Genomic DNA, 15,796 nt, shown 5'->3' on the forward strand with positions numbered 1-15,796 from the left:
TCTCAGTTCCTACTTTGCTATAGTTGGGTACTGCTCAACCGATGTGTGTTTTTGCTATAACACAGTTCAAAAATACCATAACCGTACAAGTACGACATAGAAGACAGAGTGAAAAATTTCATCGTTTTAGAAAATAAAACATTAAAAAAAAACCTATACGTTAAGATTCATCATGAAGGACATCAAATTTGAACTGTATAACTACAATGAGTTAATTATTATACGCAAATGAACCAGCAATACGCGACAAAGATAAACCGAAAGACTAGGTACGGATCGTGGATTTCCAAAAAGGAGGCACCAAGGCCAAAATGGAGGCGGACTTTTAGAGGTCAATACACTAACATTATGCATAGTTCTACAAGGTGATAAGATGCCCACCCAGTTAATCTCCCTAAAACAAGTCTAGTAGAAATAAAAAAATAAAAAAAATAAACTCACCCCCCCCCCCCCCCCCCCCAAAAAAAAAAAAAAAACCAGACACACAACCAAATTTGTAAACCATATATAAAGCTGTTTTATAATTATAGGAAAAATGCATGAGTTAAAATTTACGAAATAACAAACTATACAACTCAATGCGAGAAAGTACATCAAGAATGTACAATTTTCGCCAACAGTTTGTAAATTTTTTTATATGCATAGCTTGGTGATGGCAACTTTGAAATGACATATAGATGGTTTGCATAAAAGTTTAGATTCATTTGATACAAATTTATTGGTAAAAGTATGTGGCTAGAATTTTTTTTCGATGTTTTTCTATATTTCAATATTCTACTATCTTAAAGTAACCTTCCAAAAACTTATTGAAATTAACCTGATGAGTACACAATGAAACATTTCTATTCATTGTTTATAAGAAAACGATGAAGTAACTCTCAGGTAAAACTGACCAAAGATTGGCTTGACAATCCTTTTAGAGGTATGATTCCAATGAAAAACTTTTTACTAGAATCGCAGGTGTTTGTTCATTTGGGGTCAACATGTCTATTCTTTTCGAGAAATTTACAAATAGAAAAACTGCTGTACTTTTGAGTGTTATATTTTTCAGTTGAAAATTGAAACAGTTACATTGTAATGTGATGCTTATCATAGCATTTCAAGTTTCAATTTCAAAGCATTATTAAGAATGTTGTAATGGACATAAATGGAAGCTTTCCTTCCTCAAAGAAAAATGGAAAAAGCCGTTTGTTTGAATATTTTTTTTTCTAAACAATGTCCTGAAAAATGTTCAATTATTCTTTTGTCAATTTGTGTATCAATGTAAAGAATTCTGAAAGGAATTGTAACTGGTACAAAATTGTTCAATCTTACAGTTAATATCGATATAAGAACAATTTAGTATTTTCTATTATTATTTTTTCCAAGATATACGAAAATTTTGAATTATGGAGCAATTCTAAATGTTCAATTTTAGACATCCAGAATGAAATATGTTTGAAATAGACATACATGGTCATTTTGTATTTATTCATATACAAAGGGGTCCCTACATGCAAATAGTATAGACTAAGGAAGATGTGTGTCAATTATCACAAACAAAGGAAGATGACCTCAAGTCATTGTCTTCTTCAATTGTATATTATGGGAGATGGCCTCAGGTATTTTTATCAGCTAATATATGCAACAAATCTTTTGTATAACTGTGAATATAGAATACAGCACCACATAAAGATAAAATCGTTTACTTTTGTTAACCAACATAATCTTTTGTTTTATATTTCATGTAACCAATATCAGAGAGAGACAAAACGGACCAGCAATGGGAACGATACCGACAATTTACCTCCGGTAATTCTATTTCCATTACTCTTTTTCTTTCTTCAATTAATTAAGTTATGAACAAAAGTGATTGTTGGGTAGCAATTCAAAGGTAAATGTGTTGCTCGATTAAGCATAAAATTTATAGTTAGAGAACCAGTAAACTTAAAAAAAAAGTCCATATCGTTTGTACTGGTACATAATCTGCACAGTTTTCGAATGATTCAACAAATTTATCATAAAGGCATTATTTTTTTACAATTTTATTAATTGAATAGTTTGACAATTTAACGATTTATGCATAAGTCTTTAAATGTTACCAGACACGTTTAATTGATGAAAGCCATAATTTCTAGCATCACTACATGTTTCTTATTCCTATTAAACATATCTTATATAAATTTTAACATAAACCATTATTAGAAGGATGCTAATTTCAGGTTTTTTATTTACTTAAGGCGGTACATAACACTACAGGCAGATAACTCTGTAAATATCAGCTGAACGTTTAAATAACATGCTATTATTAAGAATATATATTAAGCTTCTCAATGATCGAAATTAGTGTTTATCAAACTGCTTTATATTTAAGATGTTCGCTTTTATGTTTCAAAATAACTAGCTTTTTATAAGAATGTTCTATAATGATAGTATATAAATAAAGGAACTAAAACAGCAGAAAAAAGTTAAAAGGTCCGTGTGCTTGTTTTCGAGATATAAGCCATTGAAAATTTGGCGGGAAACGATTCTCTCTAGATTCTTTATACTTTAACAATGGCCGCATTTTTTGTTTAAAAAACTACGAAAAATAACAAGGATTTTATAAGATTTTCAAATATCGCTTTTTAAACTATATGTTATAAAAATATGAAAATAGAAGTAGGGGTTAGCGGGTAATTTTTTTTAATGGCAATACATGGATAAAACTAGAGGATTCCAAAAATCTGTCAAAAAGTCAAAAACAAGAGAAGCAAACTTCCTTAATGAAATCTTTCCTATAAAGTGTGTGGTACAAGTGTTTTGAAATTTTTATATTTTAGTCAAAGGGTCAAAATAAATATTTTGTCAAATTTTTATGAAAATTTTAAAAGCCAAATCAATTTTTTGTCGAGGCGTTTGGTACCGCCTTAAAAAACAACAACACAAAAACATATTAACGATGACAAATAGATAACATTAATCTCATGATAAAATATACATTACAAAGTTATAAAACTCATTTTTCACATGTGTTTAACTGTATACAAATTTGCGCTTCTTTTTTTATTGACTCAAGTAAAATGCCTTAAGCAGGAAAGTGCTTTTCTGAATTTATAAGCAATGACATAATTACCGATTTCTTTGAAGACAAATGAATCAGCATTTCGTGTTTATTTTTTTTTTTTCTAGACGTCATATAATTAGCCACCACGATGATACCCGAAGACTGCCAATGGTCGTATAACCCAAACTAAATATGAATAAATAGCAAACACGTGCAATTGGATTTTACTAGGTCGGTTTGATTTCCTATGTTAAAAAATTATACATGTTATATTGATCATCACTATTACCATGATTACACGTATCACTTTCAATGTTGACATTCATTTTCTTTTAATAGCTTAATATATTTGTTACCAATCTTCAACTAAGGTGTTAAATTGATGATCACATGGCTGCTAAAAACGAATCATCATTTCACTATTTTATTTTAGTTATTGATTCAACAAAAAGAAAATCAAATATCATTCTTCTTATATCTCGTAGCTTTTTGCCCCTTTAACCATAATTAATCTTCCGAAATAAAAATGTCTATATATTATCAATAAAAAAAAAAACCAACGTATGTCATTTTTAAACATCTGTTCTAAAACTATAATTGAATAAACGTTTTTTTTTTATTATTTGATATAGATTTAGAAAATGTTGATCTTCAAAAACGCCGGGAACAACAGTTCCTCTATACTTGGAGTAGTAACATAGGTAATTATTGCACCAATGGTCTCTGTCAAAATAATTTGATAAGCTGAATATCAGATAACTAGAAGCCCAAACAATCTTAAAAAAAATCTGAACTTCTAACAGAAAAATGTTCATATGTCGAAGATATCACAGGCTTTCTCAGAAATGCACAAGTAATCAAGGAAAAGTTGATCAGTTCAATAATATCGTATTTAATAAAGGTTCAGAGACACAATTTGTGCGTTCAAAAAATCACTCTGGTTCGCAATTTATTGACCAGGAGTCGTTAATTATTTTGCTTTACCTAATTATAGTTTGATAGTTATATTTGATCATTACTGCTAATTGTTTTCAAATATTATTACTCAGACTTAAGTTTTCTATTTTTGTCTTTTTTTTTTTTTTCGTTTTTTGCTATGGCATTGCCAGTTTGTTTTGGACTAACGATTTTGACAAATTCGTTTTGTATCTTCCGCCTCTCTTTTAAGTGAAGACCGATCAACAAAATTTAAAAGCTGCTGGCTGCTAGAAGTAAGAATAACACAATATGTAGTTGAATCAAACGTGTTAATAATACTATCAAGTCAATTCCGATTCGTCTTTTAATGAGCTGTATATATGTGTATTAAGTATATATATATATATATATTTATGTATTATATAATTATCAAAAAAAACAACAATCACAGACAAAGATCGTAACCTGTGACAAAATAAAACGAAAACAACGCGTTTATAATTTTATGCACCTAAAACATTTTTCAGAATTTCCCTTCATCAGGAAGGCTCAAAGCCGAAAACTTTAGAGCAAATGATGTTCCAGAACCGAAACCTTTAAAGAGTTATATAACAAAGAAGGACATACAAATACAAACGTATCTAAGGTCAACTGTGTTTTTCATTCAAAGTTGTACTACTTCATTGTTATGAATTTCTTCCATAAATACTATTTGTACTAAGGGAGTAGAAACATTTGTTTTCTATATAGTTTTAAAATTCATAAACGGACAATTCAGAAAGTTTTGTTAAGAAAGTGTCAGTAAAAAAGTACCGACTACTGAGATGAAGATTGTAATATGGACGTTATAAAATAAATAACATCTTCTTGCTTACTGTGTTAAACATGTTAAACTTTATATAATGTAAAAGCCATTATCAATGAATTGCCGTGAACTGTATGTTCCATAATGAATGTACTGAAGTATTAAATAGTTTATTATTTGTTACTTCAATAAATACAGATTTGTATACTTTTAAGATGAATATTACATGAAGATTAATGGTGCCGATTATTATAACGTGCCTCCTTCCAGTATTGCAGATGGAGTAATACAAAATCAATCAAGAGGTAACATCACAAATTGACATTTTAAAACACGGAATTATATACAGTTTTCATACGAGTCGGAGCTTTAGTTAGTTATAAAATAAGGGTTAACCCATCATTTCTTTCTCTCGGAAAATGCATTTACTAAGTCAGGAATAAAATGCGTTATTTCACTTTTTCCATTGCTTGATAGCGTTTGATTTTATCAGTGCTAACAGACCTCCCCCTTTTGATTTTGCCTTGGAGTATTTTGATATAATTTTATGACACAGATATACATGTAGGTTGCACTTTGTTAATACAGCTGTTTCACACAACATGCCATGGAAGAAGGGGTACTATTGACATTTAGTATAGGTTTAAACTCTTAGAAGTTCGGGCCATATAAACCTTAAAAATATGCCGCTAAGCCCTATGTTATGACATTTGAATAAAATAGTAATGCATCTCAACTTTCTATTCTAGGATATAATTTGTTACGAGACTTTACAGTAAAAGTGGCACAGTTTTAGCTGTCAATGGAGTTTTTATAGGAAATTGTATTGTCTATATTAACAGAGGTGCATCCTTTCAAAAGAAAATTGTTATTGTATTATCCAAAACTTGGATTTTCAATAATATACTAATATAACAATAACATAACACGTTACCATTATAGACTGGGGGTTTTATGCACAGAACAGTAATAACAATTAAAACTAACATAACAATTACAAATGAAGGTGTACCACAACGATGTTTTAATATTTATACCCTAGGTTGGTATTTGGATTTCAGAAAAAAAAACATAATATAGCGAATGTATATTGTGATCATACAATGTGTAAGCCGATTGTCGTTATATTGACACCATTCATTGCCTGTTAAAATCAACCCCAGAAGATAAGGAAAAGATACAATATAACATACAAAAATGTAAAAATTGATGTTGCGAGACAAGGGAATATTAAGATAAAATGCTCCTTTAATTTTGAGTTCATGTGCTTACTTCTTAGAATTGAAGCGCTCAAATGTGCATTTATAACTAATATCATCTATTAATTGGTCTATTTCTATGAAACTGTTCATGTCTGTAACTAAACGTTTCAAAGGAATCGAAGGTGATGAAAACCTGAACATAATTGGAAGATCCTGTCGCAAACGCGTCTTACAATGGACCATTCCACATTTGCTATATGAAAATTAGATAATAATGTATCAAAATTTATATCTAACAGTAATAAACCACACAAACACAAATGACCACTGGAAAAACATGGAGACATTTCGGTAGGGTGAGGAATATTCTAATGTTCGATATAAGACGTATAAGTCATTGTCAAACTGTTGCTAGAAATAAATGATACGTAATCATATGTGAAAAGGGAAAAATCAACAAAACGTTTGTAAGATATAATACCGTTAATCTGGAACATAAATCAAACCCCGTCCATGGTCATCTTTGCATTGGGAGATATGACCTGGAAGGAGTCAGTTCAATAACTCATTATTTAACCCCTTAACCTTTTTTGGATATCTAACAGCAAACTGTTGTGGACATTTCATGAAAAAGCATATGTCGAAATATCAAGTTGTGTCAATGGGAAAATAAGATTCCTAATGCTGTTTTTCTGACTGCCGTACTAGTTAATTCTAGACAACTCTAGGGGTGCTATTGAAATGAATGAAGATAGATACCAAACCAGTCCTTGATTAGTGAACTCCGATCTGGAAAACTATGATTGAACCAACACTGTTCTAAATCTTTTTTCTGGCCTAGTTCCAATTAATCTTTTGAACTTTTTTCATTAGATAGAAAAACATATTGTGGTTCACTGCTAAACGATGAACAGATTTGGAACATTAGATATTTTAATACATATACAACTTTTTAATGCTTGTTGAATATAAAATATTAAATTCGCACTTGTAAGATTAAATACTCAGTTATAATAATATCGATAAAAAAGGACGTAGAGATAAGATCTGGGCCGAGAAAGTTAACATGCGTTTCTGCACAAAATGTCAATTGCCAACTTGAAAAGCAGTCATACTGTCTACTCAAAGTAAACTCGTGTAAAAAACGAGTAAAAGTGTCTTCGTAGAGGTTCGTGCTTACTGCAAATAAATACTATTGATTTCGTGTTACATAAGAATTTTAATTATATACGTATCCACCCGATCTGTGCATATAACTGATTTACTAATCGATCGCTGACCGCAGTCACGGTAACTCTCACATAGCTTATTTAACGTATCTGATAGATTTTATGGGTCTGCAATCACCGATCAGTCATCGACCAGTGAAACATGCGTAATCTATCATTCATCGATTAGTCAAGTTCACGTTACACAGTAACGGCTAAGATTGCAAGAACTGTAAGACTGTACCCATCCACCAGTTTTATACAAAGCTATGTGATTTAGTATTTGAGATTATTTTTACCTTTTTATGATATGAACATGTTTTAAACAAAGAGCGAAGTTTATTTATTAAGCAATGGTTTTTGTTGATATCAGACAAAGATAACAACGAAATACATTCAACAAAATTGAAGACCAAAAAAGTGTCAATGTCATACGACAATTGATAACAATTATATATTTATTACGATTGAAATAGACAATAACGTTTTTGTATCTTTAAATATCAGCTGTACGAGGCCAAGAAAACAGGTGTTATGCGAGCTTCAACGAGCTAATACTCCTGTTTCGAGCCGAGTACAAATATGCTGGTATTTAAAGACACTAAACCGTTATTGCCTTTATTCTGCAATTAATTTTGTAAATTGTTTTCCCATTGCATGAAATCTTAAATGCAGACACCAAATTGAACTGTGATGTCAAAAGTATTTTGACATAACTGTTCAATCGCAAAAAAAGAAGCAGCAGACCAAGAGACTATAAACGTCAAGTATACATTTATCGCTTCGCTTTATTTGAACACCTGTATAAGTATAGTAGAAAGGATTGACGGATAAAACGTATTATCATGTTCCTTTATTATTAATGCATCGGTTGTTCAAGTAGGTGTATAACGTCCTTTGAAATATTATAAAAGGATTGATGATTTGAAAAAGGTGTTAATGTCTGTTCCATGATTTATATATTCAGTTGTCTAAATTACAGTTTCAATATTTCGAAATAAAAAGATGAATTTATCCTTATACAATTCAATATTAAGTTTGTTGCTGCTGCATCTATCAATGCACGAGTAGCATCAGATGCTATACGATTATTTTCATCTGCATATTTCCTGATAGATCATTTCATAAAAACATTTCCTATATCATTTATCAAAAGACAACATTTGTCAGTAGGATAACAATTCAGATATTATTTGCATTTCAAATAAAATTCATCGTTATATAATGTTCTGTTTCTTGTAGATGAAGAACAGATGTGTGTTGATTTGAGTATGTTCTTCCAAGACAAGCCAACAGTATGGGTTCCTCTACCACCACCAGACCCACCTAACCCACAATAGTGATAATGATTTATGGTGAAAGAAGAACATTATTTGAATTCTACGTATATATTCCCTTGCAGGGTGATGAATTAGAAGGTTATCATGACAACTAGGACGTTCCTTCATTTTTAAAATTGTATCGTTATTTCTCTTATTGTATATTCTGCATTGGTTAACTTTCTATACGAATCAGCCCAAACAAATTACCACTATAAATATAATGTGAATTATTCGTATGATACTAATTCTCACTGATTTCATGGATAAAGGAAAATTACAAAGTGAAACATTTCTGCTGGCATGTATTCAAATGTTAGTAAAACAATGAAATTAAACATGCACGCATTTTTTTCCACAATCCAAGAAGAATTGTACTCACGACAATTAATTAAACTACATTATTATCATTGTCGTTTTCCTGTTTTCTTTGTTTAAAACCTATTACTATATGTGACTTATTACTAGATACATAATGTACAGGACCAACACAGTCAGTCAGCATTTGTTTTCCATTGCCGAAACTATATGATACTACACATTGATATTCGTGTTGCTTATCATTTTCTCTGTTGTTAATGTTAATGAAGAGCTTGTTTTCCTAATTTTGCTCGAGTGTAGTAATGTATACTTCAATTTATAATATTGATGGAAATGTTGCATATTCATGAACATGTGTTACACTTATAACCGTATAAACATGTAGCATTAACTATTGATGTTGTGTTGATAAAGAAATTTTAATATAATCATATATAGTCACAGAGTATCGCAAAAATGTGCATTTCTATAGTTTTACCCGTTCACATAGTCCTTTTCAACTAAAAAAAAAATAAAAATTTACTTATTTGATTTGTTAAGGTATTTGTCGACACCACGTGTTGTAAAAGTATATGTTCAGCAACGTAACGCTATATTACTCATGTACTTTCATTTTCTCATTATTGACTTCAACATCAAACCGATTATTATCTACGTTTGTTTCCATTTGTTGATATAAAAAAGAAGATGTGGTTTAATTGCCGATGAGACAACCCTTCACAAGAGACCAAATTACAGAGAAGTTAACTACTATAGCTCACCGTACGGCTTTCAACAATTAGCAAATCCCATACCGCATAGTCAGCTATAAAAGGCATCGAAAAGACAAATGTAAAACAATTCAAACGAAAAAACTGATTGCCGAATTTATGCACAAAATAACCTGGGAAAAAATGATGTTACAGTACAACATAAAACAAACTATGAAAATCATTATGCTTTGATCGTTGAGAAGGAAAAATATGTCAATTCTTACAAGAAAGTAGTTTGTCAGAATGTACAGTGTGACGACAAGTTATGTGTCAATAGTTCGGTAACAAACAAACCAAAAACCACCTGTCAGATAGTGAATTAACCTCAGATGGACGGGTGTATTAAAGTTATAGTTTTTTTTCTTCTGAAGAATCGCACGTGGCGAAGGAATAACATTATGTGTGGTTTCGGTTAGATTTCTTACCTGAAAAATCATATAAGCCCAAAATGAGAAAAAATCGATGTTGGATGGATAGGAATAAGTTTTAACACGGTCTTTTGTTCATGTGACACAATAAGTTTGCTTTTAATATTGGTACAAGATTGAACAAATTAGCTCTTCAATTTTCTAATGTCTGCATTTAGACTATCACAATTAAGGAAATAGTGCCATTACAGGTAGTCGTATAAACATACAGATGACAATGGTTTAATTTAAATATGTTGACGTATTGACCCCTAATGGTTGTTGTCTTCAGAAAAACACATTAAAACCAGCCGCAGTGTTTTTCTAGACTTGACCATAATATGTACACATATGTATGAAATTCATAATAATATTCAAAATAATTGTGGTGAAAAAGAAAAAAAAAACAAATAAACATATCAACCTACATACAAACCTTCCCCGTTTGTTTTTTTTTTTTTTTAATCAAAAGCAAACAAACAGAAAAAATCAACCAACCGAAAATCCATAACAAAAACACGATAAAAGAAAACCATATAGACAATAATAAATTATTATTTGAATAAGGCTACTTTCAATCTCCTGAGCTGTGACATTAGAAATTTTATAGAAATGGATAATGTTTCGTAATTTACGTATGCATTTTACACAATACAATTCTCCGTATATTAAAGAAGAATCCGTAGTTTTTCAAACAATTCAATGTTTTGTAAACAGTTAATTTTTAAATTTGACCATATCAATGATAATTCATGTTAACACGAAAGTGCTGGTATCTATGATGAGTTTATTAACAACCACTCGGTCGATGTCACTGCTGGTGGAGTTTTTATTCTCCGAGTGTATCATCATTGATATGGTTATAATCATAAATTTTCTGTTTACTTAACTTTAAATTCTTGAAATACTAAGGCTTTTCTGTCTCAGGAATAGATTATCTCAGCTGTATTTTGCAAAACTTGTCGAAATTTTGGTCCCAAATGCTGTTCAACATCGTACTTTATTTGGCCTTACAATTTTTGTTTATTTAAACGTCACATATGAGTCTTCTGTATACGAAACGCGCGTCTGACGCTAATACTAAATTTCAATCCTGGTATATATGATGAGTTTTCTTAAAACAACTGGTTCGATGTCACTGCTGGTGGAGTTTTTATTCCCCGAGAGTATCATCATTGATATTGTCATAATCATAAATTAACTTTTTATAAAACTTAGAATTCCTGAATTACTAAGGCTTTTCGACCGCAGTAATTGATTACCTTAGCTGAATTTGGCAATAGTTTTAGGAATTTCGGTCCTCAATGTTCTTTAACTTGCTAACCAGTCTGGTCAAAGTTAACCTGAGATAGGATTAAGGACTGCTCCGACCAGTACTAGGATCAAATGTACAATCAGGTGAATTTTTAAAGCGGACTTGGTTCTAAGACTGTATCTATGAATGACGAAAAAGTTAACTTGGATACAGGTCCGTTATTATTATAAGTTAACTTCGAAACAAGTCCAGCCCTACGTTAACTTCGATTTTGACAACTTCAATCCAACAAGACCTGGTCCGAAGTTAACTTTTGGCTGATCTGTTCAACACTAAATTAACTTGTAACCAGGACCGCTCTACATCGATTTTTAAAAAATTATTTTTAAATGTCTTTTTTCTTGATATAAACAATATAGATTAAATACATATATTTGTAAATAAAGTATGCATAAACTTAGCTTGTTATACAATTTTCTCCGTGATCTGCCTTTTTATAAATTAAAAACGATAAATGATACAATGCTAACGGACATTAAATATATATTCCAATAAATATAAAATTCTTAATGTCGTATTCCCACGGTGGGTAAGGTTTTCATGCGAGAAAACGTTATGTGCTGGTGATTCTGTCATTGCTGGTGCTGGTGGGTCCTGGTTTCGTGCTGGTGTGTTTGTTAGCATTGTCTCAGAACGGCAATAAAACGACCGTTCTGTTGCTTAATTCTATTCGATCTGATGCGAAAATATTACAACGATTTTTTGTTGCAATAGTCGTGCAAATTCGCCAAACGAAATTGTCCTGATAACGTACTTGTACCTATGTCCTGGTTCTGTTCTTTTATATTTTAGTTTGAAGGGGCAAATAGTAAGATCATTGATGCAGCAAATTCGTGAAATTGATAGAAACTATACATAGCATATATTTAGTGAATATTTCATATAAAAACAGTTGAATCTATTTTGATTTAATTTAATTTTTGCGAGGGGGTGCAAGATCTTTTCTGTTGAGGTGTTTTAGGCATTTTAAAACTGTTGATAACTATTATTAGGAAGACATAAGTGCTGTTAACTGATATCGACTATTTAGCTGTTATCTGTTTTCTTACAATTGACATTGTTGTGAACTGTTATAATGAAAAGAATGACCCCTGTTTACTGTTTTTGATTTTTGATTTTTGAATTCACTATTTTCTGTTTTCTCATTTAAGATTATTTTAAATGCTGTTATCGGTTATCACTATTTTAGATTTACTGTTATCTGATTGATAAAGATTATTGACCAGTGAATGAAGCCCCTCTTGCCCCTTTTTGAGATAAGAAAATGCGTATATGATTTGCAGGATTACGATTCTTTTGCATGACCATTAATAGACAGTGTAAAATATCCAATAACTATATACATATGTGTATGTGGTATGCGTGCCAATGGAAAAATTTCTATCAGAAACCGAATGAAGTAGGTGAAAACAACTATATGTCATCGTACGACATTCAACAATGACGCGAAAAATCAAAATGTGAAATGCTTTGTATAAAAATGTAGAGCATAACATTTTATATAGAAAAATCGAGACTAGAAAACGGGAATGTGTAAGAGACAACAATCCGACCGAAGAGCAGGAAAAAGCCGACGGCCACCAATTAAGACTTCAAAACAGTGAGAAAATCCTGCACCCGAGGGCGGACTTCAGCTTGCCCAAACTAAACTCCCTTACATATAAATGAACTTAAATAAAACAAAAAAAAAAAACAAAAAAAAAAAACAAAAAAACAAATGACTCACAAAGGCCAGAGGTTCCTGACTTGGGACAGGCGCAAACATGCGGCGGAGTTAAACATATTTTGTGAGATCTCAACCCTCCTATACCTCTAGGCAATGTAGAAAAAACAAACACACAGCAATACGCACAGTGAAATTTAGTTTTGAATAAATGTCAGAATAGGTAATTAAAGGAACAAAGCAACATAACAATGATACATAAATGAACAAGGGACTACTACCAGTTACTCCCATTGCAGCTCCAAACCTCAATAAAACTGATTGAAAGATTATGTCGTCAACATATAAAAATTAAACACAAACTAAGTTGATCACTATCAGATGAGCCTGCACACTTCTTATATGAGTTTAGATGATAAATTCAGTGTAGCCTGGGTCTCTGACAAATTTGTACGATACTGTAGATACTTTTCTTTTTATTCAACCATAAGAGTCTCCCACTTATTTTGTTTTTTTTTCTTTTTATTCAACAAAATGAGCCTTGTTTCTGCGCGTAACAATCATGTGTACTCAGCAGCTAAAATCAGGTTTCTTTGTAACAATTTAGTGTTTAATAAAAGGAAAGCAATAATATTGTGGGCTTTTATTTGGAAAAAGGGACAGGGAGGTCACGGTGAAAGTTGATAAGCTTGGAATAGTTTTGAAAGTCTAAAATTGTTGATGAAAAATAATTTGATGCAGATAATCAAGAACGCTTGTATTACTGCAGATGATAATTTTACCATAAAAGTATTTTCCAAGAGGGAAAAGGGAGTTTCCATAAGATTTAAAAGTTGTACTTTTAAAGAAAAAGTTATCTATTAGCTATTTACATGTAGCATCATTTGCTGTAAGCTTTTTGTGAACAACAATTATTGTCTGATCTGTTGTAAGGTGGAAATTGCGAACGTGAAACACTAAATAAATATTTAAATTAAGGGTAATCTAGAATTTGTCGGAGAATGGAGACTAGATAACCTAGATAACATACACACAACTAAGATTTTTAGAGTGATACAGTTCTAAGATCCAAAAGTAAAGTATATTGTCAAGGATTTTTGATTAGGAATTAAGGGGAAGTAAGTGAACGATGTGTCTTACTTTTCTTTTTTTAATGCATTTCACGAATAAAAATAAAATATGCCTGAATTTAAATTGAAAATGATTGAAAATGACTGAACGAATAAAAAAAAAAAAATACCAGTAAGAAAAACACTTTTAGTTTAATATTTGTAATAGCACGAATCATTTAAATTTTGGGTTTTAAACACACCTTATCTGTAGTAACGATAAGTAATAACTCATTATAAAGGTTTTTCACTTCGCTCTTTTATTTCATTTTTTATACCGTCAATTCGCAATGTTGTTATATTAACATGTAACCTTAATATAAATATAAAAATAAATCGAATCTAAAGCCTGATATGTCAAATAAGTTTTTTTTTATTGTTATACCTTTTCAGGACAAAACAATCAACTCAAACACGCCTGAACGTAAAATGTGTACTCGACTCTCTCTTTACGATTAGGTAATTGCCCATTTTTAGACCCCCTCCTTGCAGGGTATAAATCTATGTCATCTGAAATAAATACTACTTATAGATTTAGAAATAGACATATAATTATGACATTTAAAAAAATTACTTTCATGTATTAAAATTTTTGCAGTTTTGTTTTGTCTAAGGGAGCTACAATTATAAAAGCAAGTCTATGTCGTTTTTTTTATCCAGAGACAAAGTATATATTAAGAACGAAATTAGAGACATAGGTTATTAGATAATCTAACTTCGAATATTCAACTGAAATGAAGCAGTCAAACGTTCATTGTCGTTATTAATATCGCTTTGCATTAAGCACATTTAAAAACTGTTTTAGTTAGCATATTATGTTGAGAATTACCAATTTGAGGACATCTAATATCTAAAATAAATCTATTCTAATTAGATACATTTTCATCTAATATTGGACGGGTATTGCCTTTTTATGTAATATAAGTAACGATATTTTGAAAACACTTTTTAAACAGCTAAATGTATGCACAAGAATAAAAGTAGGAGTCACAAATTTGATTGAATACAATTTTCTGACTAGTTTTATTGATTCTGTAACGTTTGTTTCAAATAAGACCAACTTTTTACCAAAAATCACCAGTACCATATCAGGACCCACCAGCACAATGCCAGGACCCATCAGCACAGAATCAGGACATGTCTAAACTGAGAATATGCACAATTTTGACAAATTGCACAGGTTTTTCACAAAATATTTTTTTTTTTGTCGATTTGGGTATAATAAGCGGACTCCAGGAGCATTTTTCCTTTATATTTTCAGTTCTAGTTTTTTTTTAAATTAGCACTTTTGTGTTTCGCTTACTGAAACAGTTTAGAGGATCATATTTGTAATCGGTTGCACATAAACCCACAAAATTATAAGTTTAAACATCTCAACTGTTTCCTTCCATTTTGAATACGTGAAAACATCAATAATCATCATTTTCGTCTTTGTTTACATAATTTCAATGATCACCTGCACCAGTCAGGGCCAAATCACTAGCACAGAACGTTTTTCTCGGAAGACAACCTTTCCCACCGTAATATAGATGTAATTTATATAAAATATTATATAAGTTCTGATTGGTTTAAGAATGTAACAATAATCTTATAAACTTTGTTATCAGACAACAATCAATAAACAATGCCAATAACGAATTGTACTTAAATTGTATAAAATAATCGTGATAAATAAAAGCAATACTGGTGTACAGATATTGATCTTTATCGTGTTAATGGTCGGCTTACTAATGTTTCCTTTTCTGCACTAAT

General features: G+C 30.8%; 1 protein-coding gene across 2 annotated transcripts in view; it reads left to right on the forward strand.

The window, feature by feature from the left end:
* Positions 1 to 8,974, forward strand: part of LOC127705655 (uncharacterized) — an 81,659-nt gene extending 72,685 nt beyond the window's left edge. For both annotated transcript variants that reach the window (XM_052209984.1, XM_052209983.1), the window contains exons 2-5: positions 1,741 to 1,791; positions 3,658 to 3,726; positions 4,964 to 5,053; positions 8,401 to 8,974. In XM_052209984.1, coding sequence (XP_052065944.1) covers positions 1,741 to 1,791; positions 3,658 to 3,726; positions 4,964 to 5,053; positions 8,401 to 8,498 — 308 coding nt within the window. In that variant the 3' untranslated portion in view covers positions 8,499 to 8,974. The remainder of the gene's footprint in view (positions 1 to 1,740; positions 1,792 to 3,657; positions 3,727 to 4,963; positions 5,054 to 8,400) is intronic.
* The last annotated feature ends 6,822 nt before the right edge of the window (positions 8,975 to 15,796 follow it).

This window comes from Mytilus californianus, unplaced genomic scaffold (genome assembly GCF_021869535.1).
Source record: "Mytilus californianus isolate M0D057914Y unplaced genomic scaffold, xbMytCali1.0.p SCAF_6, whole genome shotgun sequence".
Taxonomy (NCBI): domain Eukaryota; kingdom Metazoa; phylum Mollusca; class Bivalvia; order Mytilida; family Mytilidae; genus Mytilus; species Mytilus californianus.